This window comes from Somniosus microcephalus, chromosome 22, assembly GCF_052327205.1.
Source record: "Somniosus microcephalus isolate GS21.2 chromosome 22, FLI_Smic_1.0, whole genome shotgun sequence".
In the NCBI taxonomy this organism is placed as follows: domain Eukaryota; kingdom Metazoa; phylum Chordata; class Chondrichthyes; order Squaliformes; family Somniosidae; genus Somniosus; species Somniosus microcephalus.
In genome coordinates, this window is record NC_141008.1 from 66938186 (window position 1) to 66951111 (window position 12926).

Consider the following 12926-nt stretch of genomic DNA (forward strand, 5'->3'; position numbering starts at 1 on the left):
TAATACAATCAAGCAGAGTCAACATGGTTTTATGAAAGGTAAATTGTGTTTGACAAATTTATTAGAGTTCTTTGAGGATGTAACAAGCAGGGTGGATAAAGGGGAACCAGTAGATGTAGTGTATTTGATTTCCAAAAGGCATTCGATAAGGTGCCACATAAAAGGTTACTGCACAAGATAAGAGCTCACGGTGTTGGGGGTAATATATTAGCATGGATAGAGAATTGGCTAACTAACAGAAAACAGAGTCGGATAAATGGGTCATTTTCAGGTTGGCAAACTGTAACTAGTGGGGTGCCACAGAGATCAGTGCTGGGGCCTCAACTATTTACAATCTATATTAATGACTTGGATGAAGGGACCGAGTGTACTGTAGCCAAATTTGCTGATGATACAAAGCTAGATGGGAAAGCAAGTTGCGAGGAGGACACAGAGTCTGCAAAGGGATATAGATATGTTAAGTGAATGGACAAAAGTTTGGTATAATGTGGGAAAATGTGAGGCCGGAAGGCTGGATTTTCCAACCCCACGGGTGCGTACGAGGTGTGCACACACCCATAGGGGCCTTGCAAGTGCTGGTTTCAGGCATGTGGAGCGCATGCGCTGAAAACCGGCACTTGCGATCTGTCAAGAATTCTCTTGACGGATCATCCGCCTACCCGGGAAAAGTGCCTCTGTGGGTGGAGAGTTACACTTTTTGCACAACTTCCGCCTGCTGGAGGGTTTGAGTACAGGAGCAAGGATGTCTTGCTGCAGTTGTACAGGGCCTTGATGAGACCACACCTTGAGTATTGTGTGCAGTTTTGGTCGCCTTATCTGAGGAAGGATGTTCTTGCCATGGAAGGAGTGCAGCGAAGATTCACCAGGCTGATACCTGGGGTGGCAGGAATGACGTATGAGGAGAGATTGGGTCGATTGGACTTGTACTCGCTGGAGTTTAGAAGAATGAGAGGGGATCTCATTGAAACTTATAAAATTCTAACAGGACTAGATAGACTAGATGCAGGAAGGATGTTCCCGATGGCAGGGGAGTCCAGAACCAGGGGTCACAGTCTATGGATAAGGGGTAAGCCATTTAGGACAGAGATGAGGAGGAATTTCTTCACCCAGAGAGTAGTGAACCTGTGGAATTCTCTACCAAAGAAGGCAGTAGAGGCAAATTCATTAAATATATTCAGGAAGGAGTTAGATCTATTTCTTAAGGCTAAAGGGATCAAGGGATATGAAGAGAAGGCAGGGACAGGGTACTGAATTTGGATGATCAGCCATGATCTCATTGAATGGCAGAGCAGGCTCGAGGGGCCGAATGGCCTACTCCTGTTTCGATGGAAGGTCATAGAATTCTTGCACCTGGTAAAAGCAGGAATAAGGCCTGCTTTTACCAGCTTAAGAGTGTTGAAAAATAAAAATAAAATTTGGTAACTCATTTATAAATTAAAAATACTCTTCAAAATGGTAAATTTATTTTTAAGCCCTGTAAAAACATTTAATTTTTTTTCAAAAAATAATATTTACTCTTTTTTAAATTAAATTGAATTTTAATTAATTTTAATTATGTAATTCAAAAAAAATTAAATGTTTTAATGTGTTTTTAAATGTGATCCCATTCATACTTTTAAAAGTTCTGTGCGTAGAGAACTGTCAAAAGTATGAAGGGGGATTCCCTTCTTTGATTGGTTCGCCTGGCCAACGTGATCCCAGGAGCGTTTGCGAACTGCATGTGCCCCTGGGATACTTGGGCCTCTGCGCATTTCCAACAGGAGAGGCCCAGGATCGGAAGCCTCGGGATCTACGGAACCAGCAGGTAGGTTCGTAGATTTTTTTCCAATCTGAGGCATCAGCCCGCAGGAAGCATCCGACCGGAAATTGAGGGCCATTATTTAAATGGAGAGAGACTACAGAATGCTGCGGTACAGAGGGATAGAAACATAGAAGATAGGAGCAGGAGTAGGTCATTTGGCCCCTCGAGCCTGCTCCGCCATTCAATGCGATCATGGCTGATCATCCAAATTCAGTACCCTGTCCCTGCTTTCTCCCCATATCCATTGATTCCCCTTAGCCTTCTTGAATATATTTAATGAATTGGCCTCAACTGTCTTCTGTGGTAGAGAATTCCACAGGTTCACCACTCTCTGGGTGGAAAAAATTCCTCCTCATTTCTGTCCTAAATGGCCTACCCCTTATCCTCAGACTGTGACCCCTGGTTCTGGACTCCACAACCATCGGGAACATCCTTCCTGCATCTAGTCTGTCCAGTCCTGTCAGAATTTTATAAGTTTCAATGAGATCCCCTCTCATTCTTCTAAACTCCAGCGAGTACAAGCCCAATCGACCCAATCTCTCCTCATACGTCATTCCTGCCATCCCAGGTATCAGCCTGGTGAATCTTCGCTGAACTCCTTCCATGGCAAGAACATTCTTCCTCGGATAAGGCGACCAAAACTGCACACAATACTCAAGGTGTGGTCTCACCAAGGCCCTGTACAACTGCAGCAAGACATCCTTGTTCCTGTACTCAAACCATCTCGCTACGAAGGCCAACATGCCATTTGCCTTCTTAACCGCCTGCTGCACCTGCATGCTTACCTTCAGCGACTGGTGCACAAGGACACCCAGGTCTCGTTGCACTTCCCCTTCTCCCAATCTATTGCCATTCAGATAATAATCTGCCTTCCTGTTTTTGCCACCAAAGTGGATAACCTCACATTTATCCACGTTATATTGCATCTGCCATCTTTTGCCCAATCACCCAACCTGTCCAAATCATCCTGGAGTTTCTCGGCATCCTCCTCACAGCTCACGCGCCCACCCAGCTTTGTGTCGTCTGCAAATTTGGAGATATTACATCTAGTTCCCTTGTCTAGATCATTAATATATATTGTGAATAAGGCAGGTAATGTGGCTTTTTTATGTATATTTCTTGGGGGAGGGAGAAGGGGAGCTTTCACTTATATGAGAACTAGCTGAAGTGCCCGGCGGTGCCGAGGCTTTTTCGAGGGCATGTTGTTGTTGGAAGAGAGAGAGAGAGCGACTGGGGGGGGTAGAGAGAGAGCGACTGGGGGGGGTAGAGAGAGAGCGACTGGGGGGTGGGGGGAAGGGAGGGCGGGGGGGAAGGGAGGGCGGAAGGGAAGGGAGGGGGGGAAGGGGGGCGGGGGGGGGAAGGGAGGGGGGAAGGGAAGGAAGGGGGGCGGGGGGGAAGGGAGGGGGGAGGGAGGGCGGGGGGGGAGGGAGGAAGGGAGGGCTTGAGGCTGAGATAGGCACGGCCACGCCCGGTTGCCGGGGTAACCCTGCCGCGCCGCCCCGCACTGCCGAGAGCCCAGCTCGCCGAGCCCCCCCCCCCCCCCCCGGCCGAGAGCCGCGCTCTCCGAGCCCCGCCCCCCCCGGCCGAGAGCCGCGCTCTCCGAGCCCCGCCCCCCACAGCCGAGAGCCGCGCTCTCCGAGCCACGCCCCCCCCCCTCCCGGTCGAGAGCCGCGCTCTCCAAGCCCCGCCCCCCCCCCGGCCGAGAGCCGCGCTCTCCAAGCCCCAGCCGGCCCGCACTCCCGTTGCCGGGGTAACCCGATCCGCACTCTCGAGAGCCCTGCCCCCCCCCCGCCCGAGCCGAGTACAGAACAGAGTCTCACCTGCTCCTGCTGCGCGCGCACCCTGACCCTCGTGGCTGACGCCGTTGCCCCGGGTAACGTGACATGGGGGGGTGGGTGGTGAGGAGCTTAGCAGCAGCCCAGTTACCTAGCTCGGGCCTGGCTGGGCAAGAAAGGCCCAGGCTTTCAGGCCTAAGAAAAAAACGGGCAAAGGTAGGAAAAAGAATGTTCAGGTTAGATAAAATATTTACAAATGAGTGATTTATTTTAAAAGAATTTAATAAATTGAATTTTATTTTGCTGGAAATGTATATTTGAAAAGAATTATGCAGAAAGCAGGAAAAAGAATGGAAGCAAGATGGCGGCGACTCACCTCGGTTCAGAACGATAAGGCCCGCCCACACGCACCGATTGGTCGACCGTCAGGTCACCAAAGCGTAGGATTGGTCAATCGTCCCGTCACTCGACCGTAGGAGGGCCTGGCCGCACGCGGCAGCAAGCCGCCGTACGATTGGTCGATCTCGAGGTCACTCTGTCGCTAATGAGCTGATAATGAGATGCTAATGAGCGGAATGTTGAAGGTTTTTGGAATACCGCGGGCACGATTTTAGCCCGGCCGAAACGTAAATACGCTTAAAACCGTCTCGGAAGCGTAAGCTTTCTTTGGAGGTAACGCGCGCGTAGGTACGCCCTGTAACTTTCGAGCGCATAGCCCGCCAGACGCACAGGCGATGACAGACAGAATGACAGACAGAATGACAGAAGTACCGATTTATATATATATAGATATTTGGACTAATGGCATTTGCTAATGGAATTTGGACTGCAAGCAAATTTATATGGTTCAAAACTTTATATAAAAATGGTTTATCCTGTAACCACCTACTCAGTCTCATCATTTCTGTTCTGAAATTTCTAAATTGTTACAGTTCACTTTTTACCTGACCAGATAGAATGTAAAACTATCCCTTGTATTATTGTCTATTTTTAGCTTGAAGAGTCCGAGTTCACCTGTGCAGCAGCTGTCAAAGCTCGAAAAGCTATGGAAGTTGAAATGGAAGATCTGCACCTTCAGATTGAAGATATCTCTAAGGCCAAAGTTGCAGTAAGTGCATTTGTTTGCAGCCGATTTAGCTTGCAAAACTTTAGATTGCTAGATGAATGCATATAAGTTTACTAACCAGTTGTGTGCTTGTACTGGGATTTCTCTCGAGCACAAATAATGAATTTTCAAATACCTGTGGAATGATTACATGTGCAATCTAAATAAAAACAACATACTTCAATAAATGTATATTTTAAACAAAATTTGTAAAATGTGTTGCTAGGTGAAATTTGACATTGGAGAATGTCTATTCAGTTTGATTGTAGTAAACTGGATATATTGGGACCATTTTAAATTAAAATGTTTACTAATACCCGGTATTCTAGATCCATAAGGAAATTTGAAATTGTTTTCTACATTGAAATGTTATGCTTAGATCAGAATTATTCCCATATCAGCTTACCTCGTCTCCGAAAAATAACTATTATCTACAGCAAAAGTAAATTGGCGTGTTTAGTTTCAGTTGATGTGTACAGTATTCTAATTCTTTCTTAAACAGAGTAGAAGAAAGAAAGAACGTATAGTGCCTTTCATGACCTCAGGGTGTCTCAAAGTACTTTTCAGACAATAAAGTACTTTTCCACTGTAGTCACTGTTGTAATGTAGGGAAACGTGGCAGCCACTTTGTGCACAGCAAGCACCCACAAGCAGCTTTGACATAATGACCAGGTAATCTGTTTTAGTGGTGTTGGTTGAGGAATAAATATTTTTTGTTATTCGTTCCTGAGACGTGAGCGTTGCTGGCGATGCCAGCATTTATTGTCCATCCCTAATTACCCTTGAGAAGGTGGTGGTCAGCCGCCACCTGGAGTCGCTGTGGTGAAGGTGCTCCCACAGTGCTGTTAGGGAGGGAGTTCCAGGATTTGGACCCAGTGACGATGAAGGATCGGCGATATATTTCCAAGTCAGGATAGTGTGTAACTTGGAGGGGAACTTGCAGGTGATAGTGTTCCCATGCGCCTGCTGCCCTTGTCCTTCTAGGTGGAAGAGGTCGCGGGTTTGGGAGGTGCTGTTGAAGAAGCCTTGGCGAGTTGCTGGAGTGCATTTTGTAGATGGTACACACTGCAGAGACAGTGCGCCGGTGGTGGACGGAGTGAACCTTTAAGGTGGTGGATGGGGTGCCAATCAAGCGGGCTGCTTTGTCCTGGATGGTGTCGAGCTTCCTGAGTAGTGTTGGCGCTTATCTCATCCAGGCAAGTGGAGAGTACTCCATCACACTGCTTACTTGTGCCTTGTAGATGGTGGAAAGGCTTTGGGGAGTCAGGAGGGGAGACACTCGTCGCAGAATACCCAGCCTCTGACCCGTTCTTGTGGCCACAGTATTTATGTGGCTGGTCCAGTTAAGTTTCTGATCAATGGTGACCCCCAGGATGTTGATGGTGGGGGATTAGGCGATGGGAATGCCGTTGCATGTCAAGGGGCAGTGGTTAGACTCTCGCTTGTTGGAGATAGTCATTGCCTGGCACCTGTGTGGCACGAATGTTACTATGCATATGGGCATAGACTGCTTCATTATCTGAGGAGTTGCGAATGGAACTGAACACTGTGCAATCATCAGTGAACATCCCCACTTCTGACCTTATGATGGGGAGAAGGTTATTGATGAAGCAGCTGAAGACCATTGGGCCTAGGTCACTGCCCTGAGGAACTCCTGCAGCAATGTCCTGGGGCTGAGAAGATTGACCTCCAACAACCACAATCATCTTCCTTAGTGCTAGGTATGACTCCAGCCATTGGAGAGTTTTCCCTCTGATTCCCATTGACTTCAATTTTACTAGGGCTCCTTGATGCCATACTCTGTCAAATACTACCTTGATGTCAAGGGCAGTCACTCTCGCCTCACCTCTGGAATTCAGCTCTTTTGTCCCTGTTTGGACCGAGGCTGTAATGAGGTCTGGAGCCAAGTGCTCCTGGCAGAACCCAAACTGAGCATCGTTGAGCAGGTTGTTGGTGAGTAAGTGCTGCTTGATAGCACTGTTGACGACACCTTCCATCACTTTGCTGATGATTGAGAGTAGACTGATGGGGCGGTAATTGGCCGGATTGGATTTGTCTTGCTTTTTGTGGACAGGACATACCTGGGCAGTTTTCCACATTGTCAGGTAGATGCCAGTGTTGTAGCGATACTGAAACAGCTTGGCTAGAGGCGCGGCTAGTTTTGGAGCACAAGTCTTCAGCCCGACAGCTGGGATGTTGTCGGGGTCCATAGCCTTTGCTGTATCCAGTGCGCTCAGACGTTTCTTGATATCACGTGTAGTGAATCGAATTGGCTGAAAACTGGCTTCTATGATGGTGGGAACGTCAGGAGGAGGCCGATATGGATCATCCACTCGGCACTTCTGGCTAAAGGTGATTGCAAACACATCAGCCTTGTCTTTTGCACTCACGTGCTGGGCTCCAACATCTCTGAGGATGGGGATGTTCATGGAGCATCCTCCTCCTGTTAATTGTTTACTTGTCCACCATCATTCACGACTGGATGTGGCAGGACTGCAGCGCTTTGGCTAGGACACCAGGTGAACTCCCTGCGCCTCTTCAAATAGTGCCATGGGATCTTTCACGTCCACTTGAAAGGCTTCGATTATGTGCTGAAGCCTAGAGTGGGGCTTGAATCCACAACCTTTTGACTCAGAGCCGAGAGTGTTACCACTGAGCCAAGGCTGACAAGTCCATTCTGTATTTTAAATTTGGAACACTTTGGTTGTTTTGGATGTAGCTTACTGTACACCTATGAACTCAGACTCTGCAATCTCTTGTGTTGATGAAATCTCATTGTACTGTAATTACACTAACACTGGAAATCACATTTTTTTGTTATGCAATTCCTCCATTACAATTGGGTGCTAACTTATTTCAAGGCTGTATCAGCTTAGTTTTGCTGTTTTTCTCAGACAGCCAACAACAAAATGAGGCCACTACTGATCTGCACTGTCAGTGTATAGAAGTGTCTTTGAATGAAATTGCTTTCCTGAATGAAGCTGTTGTGAGGCATTGGTGGCTGCAGGCCCACAATGGCAATGTAGCTAAAACAGAGGGAGATTCATCTTTGCACATTGAGATGCAAGTAGTGACCCATCAGCAGGTTGAGAGGCCCAGAAAATGTTAGCGGAGGTTGTTCATTTTAGAAACGTACCAGTGATGGCCGAACGATCAGAGTGCTGACAAAGGCACTCCTTCAATGTAAAAGGGGCTTCAGAAAGCTGTAGCCTTTCTGAAGCCCCTTTTACAGTCATGAGGAATGATGCCTAATGTGGGAAATGGTGGAGTATCACACTGATATGTTATGGGTGTAACAGCTTGGTCCTGAGGCAGATTGGTAGAGCAGATGGAACTTGAAATGACCTGGAAGTGCTTGATGACACTGGGTGTCCAAAATGGACTGTGCTGTTTCCCAGCAGCAGCTTCTCTCACTTCAGTGAGCACAACATTCACATAAAATACAAGTTGATGGGCAGAAAAGCATAAATTGTGCTGCTATTCTGAAAAAGGCTGTATAATTGTAAGCATTTTCAAACAAATCTACTTTATCATTAGCATGTTAACTAGTTATTGACTTGCAGCTATTCAGTAGTGCATTATATTGTAACAAAACCGATTAAAGTTGTTAGATACACAGTGATCTGTTAAACAAATATGACAAGTCATGTCCACTCAGCAAGGGGTTAGAAATTCACTTTTTTTTAAATATATGGAACAATGATCAAAAAACAGTAGGAAAAATAGAAATTGAATTACAATCCTATTTTATTTCAATTCTTGTTTCGACAAAATACCACCGTGCATTTGGAAAACTTTGATTTACCATACCTGAACAGCAGTGAAGATTTCTGGGTCCCGACGAAGGGTTTCGACCTGAAACGTTGACTCTATTTCTCTCTCCGCAGATGTTGCCTGGCCTGCTGAGTTTTTCCAGCATTTTCTGTTGTTATTTAAGATTTCTGCTGCCTGATTATGCTTCTAAATTTTCTAATCGCTCTGCAGGCCACAGCTTATAATGTGTAAAACATTTTGCTTTTTGAACTGTGTTTAGTAATCAATTCAAATACTGATCTTTCTTTAAATGAAACATGGCTTCACAATTCTTTGTTACATAAAGTCCATTATTTCTAGACCGCAAAAAGTATCAGCCAAGTATATCACTGTGGCAGTGGAAGGGCACTGGTGCGATAGTGAGAAAAAAATGTAAAGTCATTTCAACCCTATCCTATTTGCCACAGAAAACTTAGGCATGGAATAAATCTTGAAGGGATCAGACAATACAGTATATCTAGTGCATTATTTAGTTTATGGTTGCTTGGAGATTTGCCTTTTCAGCAAATTAGTAATAAATGTGGAGCATGGGAATTTTAGAGCAACAAAATAAACAAAAAAAAATGCATTTATCAGTAAGTATATTTCAGGTTTTTTTTAGTAAAACTGAACTTCTGCTTATGCAGTGATGGTGTTTACCTTCTCAGCAGATGGTCACCACTTCAGTCTTATGACAATGTTACAGTTTTGTAATAAAAACGGAAAGCGCAGGAAATAATCTAGCAGGCCCAACAACATTAGTCAGAACCGGAAACTGGAACATTTTGCTGTTGGACAACTGCGATATGGAATGCTTCACTGAATGCACTTCACTTCAGTGTTAGGGCATGGGAACTTTCTCAGTGACTATATCCAGTCAGCAGTTGAGCCATAAAGGCTAGCAAGATCTCACCCTTGGTAACTGGTTTATGTTGAAGACTGTGATAGAAGTATGTGGGCTTTGGTTGGGGAAAGAATTGGGTTCAGCGATCATGTACCCACCCTATTTCTTTCCTGTCTCCCCACCCCCTGTTGTCTAGCCTGAAAATCTCAGAGGCCCTGTATGAATAACACGGTACTGATATTCATGCATAGATAACTGTACCGTGGACAATCGATGCCTGTGGACGCATACTACTGGAAGAAATTAGCAGCTTGAGGAGGAGAGGACAAGTATCTGACGATAATTGTATCACATTGTTTAGAGGAGCTGCTTCCTAGAAGTGCATTGATGATTAGGTTTAACTTTCCTGTCGTGGTACCGTTGGGAAATTGATTCAAAGTGATTCAGAACTGATGGTTTGTGGAAATTAAGTTTGGAATAATAGCTTATGAATTTTTCATCAATGAGATGCACTTCCATGCGATGATACTTAGTGATTGTAGGTTTGAGGGATTTGTTGCCGAATTGTAAAATTTGTGCTGTTTTATTTTATTAAAGCACTTGCAGTTTTCTTTCCAACTGCGTGTTTAAAAGGCCACAGTTTTTTCTGTTGTGGAAAAGGAGGGGGACAGCAGTTGTGTTTGTTTTTTGAATTGTTAGATTAGTCAAGATCTTGTGTAAATACCAGATTGTGTTGTGCTTTAGTGAATGGAGTTTAATTTGTAAATGTGCCCCTGCCATTTAATTTAGAATCGGGAATTGTTTATATTAATTTTGTCATTCCATAATGTTCAAACTTGCGTGTATTGTTTTGTGCTGATAGTGTCTGGCAGGTATGTGTGAAAGCAAACTGGTGAGATTTTCCAAAGCAACCTGGTGTATCAACAGCATTGGGACTGTATCTTTTGTATTGTTAAAAAGTTTCATAACATTCAGAATTTTGCATCAATGTATTTTAGGTAATTAATAGTTTTGTGTGAGATTAGTCTGCCTCTGGAAGTATTTTCATAATCTCCCTTCAGCCCTACCGTTGTGGTAAAGCCACATTTTTAGCACACAACTACAATTACAGATGTTATATTAGATTTAAGTACATTGAAAATAGGAAAAGGAATTGACACTAAAAATTCTCTCATTGATGGGTTCTATTTATAGAAATCTCTCGTTACAATGTTCTTCTTTTGTTCCTGACCCAAACCAAGACGTTATTACACAATCATCTTTTTTGTAAGTGTTGGATGAGAATATTAAAAAGAACGTATTTAAAGCATATAGTGTAAGCGTAGCTCAGTTGGTAGCCCCGTTTCTTCGAGTCTGAAATTTGTGGGTTCACACTCAACTACTGATTTGGGCACACAATCTAGGCTGACAGTTACTCCAGAATTGAGGGAATTGGAGGCTGCACCTTTTGGATGAAACAGTAAAATGAGGGACTATTTGCCTGTTCTATTGGATGTAAAAGATCCCATGGCAATATTCGAAGAGCAGCAGGGAGTTCTCAGTGTCTTAGCCAACATTCCTCTCTCAATCAACACCACCAAGAGTCAGATTGTCTGGTCATTTATCTCGCTGCTCTTTGTGGGGCCATGCTGTGTGCTAATTGGCTGCCTGGTTTGCCTTGATAACAGTGGTTACACTTCAAGAGTAATTCATTGGTTTTAAAATACTATGGGGCATGATTAAAAACAATATAACTTTTTCTTTTTTTTAAAAAATACATATATTTTTAATTCAGTAAGTCCAAGTGAGTTTGCATCCATAATTTCCCAGACACTGAGTTACCAATCTCAGCTATTCTTCCATAAGATGTACTAAACGAAGGAAGCCAAAATTACAGGGAAAATTAACCTGAACTACTCTCGCTCATCTTCTAAAGGCAGGTTTTTGAGTGGCACTGGTGGAGGCGCAGGAGCAAATTAAGTGCTACCTTCCCTCTGAGCTGTAGATGGTGAGTGATGAAGGGAAACGAGGGGGGAAACTTCAGTAAGAGAAGGAAGCGCCTTCAGAGTTGATAAGTGTAACTTTAAACTGTTTGCCACCAGTATATCTGACATTTTACTGCACAGCAAAATGATATAGCAAGGACGGTAGCATCATACAAATGCCTCAAACATAATTTGTGTCTGCATTTCCCTTCTACAGCTGGAAGAGCAGCTCAGTCGTCTGCAACGTGAAAAAAATGAGCTACAGAGCCGTCTTGAGGAGGACCAAGAGGATATGAATGAACTCCTGAAGAAACACAAAGCCATTGTGGCCCAGGTGAATAATGTGTCTGATCTATCTACCCAGGTCCCCGCCAAAAAAATCACATGGTACCCACTTGTATGACGCAACTGATGTTTGAATTTGTCATGCAAAGGAGCACAGTGTGAATCTTTGTCAGAAGTTAAATGCAGTTAGCACATTAGTTAACTAGTTTGCACAGCAGAATTTAAAGTGCTCTGAAATAAAGAATGCAGTGCTCTTCAATGGATTGAATTATGAATTTGACTAACCTTGTAAAACTATGGTAGTAAGAGATGGCTATATAGGATTGTTAGCTTCTGTAATTTTAATTATGTAGTTTAAACCTTTCTGAGCCACTAAATGTATATTGTATCTGAGATAGAATCATTGAATCTTACAGCCATTCGGCTCGTTGTGCCTGTGCCTGCTCTTTGAAGAGCTGTCTAATTTAGTCCTACACCCCAGCTTTTGCCCCATAACTGCAAATTAGTCCAAGTACATTATGATGAAACAAAATATTTCCTTAGTCATCCAGGGACCTGGCCCAGATCAATGAGCTGCAGTCACAACTTGATGAAGCTAGTAAAGAAAAACAAGAACTACAAGAAAAGGTATGTAATTTATTCTCTGTCATAATACAATTGTTTACAAGCAACTATGCTAAACAGTACAATAATTGAATATTTCATTGCTTCTGGAACAAATATTTTTGTAACATCCAATGATAGATAAGGTGATGCAGTGTAACAGATGATGGGAATGTATTTTTTAATCTGGATTGATGAGCTAAGATGGGCTGAGTGGCCTCCCTCATTTATATTGATCTTTAGATTTAGAAGTGCACTTTTGAAACCATGTGCCAGAGAAAAGTCACTTAAGTTTGTTTTGAGGGGAAAAACAACAGCAACTATCAAAAAGACACCTTGCAGTTTCTGAAATCACAAAATATTCACCCCGTTCCAAAAACCTTTATTTGAATGAAGTGGGAAGGGAGGGAGAAAGAGAGAGAAAAATCACACAGGTATTTCACTTTGATCAGCCTCGTGGCTCTTCTCTGAACTTCTCTACGACTTGAATGTGTCCCTTGTGCAACCCAAACTGAACACAATACCCAAGTACTCTACACAATGCTCTGATCAGGGCACAGTGTAATTTCAACATGACATATATGGGGCTGTTTCACAAAGAGGAGCTGACCCCTTCAAATTCTGGCTTTGGATCACAGTGTAACTGGGGCTGCTATCCTTCAATTATAGAATTATTAGGAATGCACAAAAGGCCTTTTTTTTTTTTTAAACCACATCATACAAACTTCCCAGTGGCTTTATTGAAGGGATCCCTCAT

General features: G+C 43.9%; 1 protein-coding gene across 13 annotated transcripts in view; it reads left to right on the forward strand.

Annotated features, from left to right (window-relative positions):
- The window catches only part of myo18ab (myosin XVIIIA b), a 256934-nt gene that overhangs the window by 225920 nt on the left and 18088 nt on the right, over positions 1–12926 (forward strand). For all 13 annotated transcript variants that reach the window (XM_085965003.1, XM_085965000.1, XM_085965001.1 and 10 more), the window contains 3 exons: positions 4571–4684; positions 11499–11615; positions 12110–12193. In XM_085965003.1, the coding sequence (XP_085821129.1) occupies positions 4571–4684; positions 11499–11615; positions 12110–12193 (315 nt within the window). The remainder of the gene's footprint in view (positions 1–4570; positions 4685–11498; positions 11616–12109; positions 12194–12926) is intronic.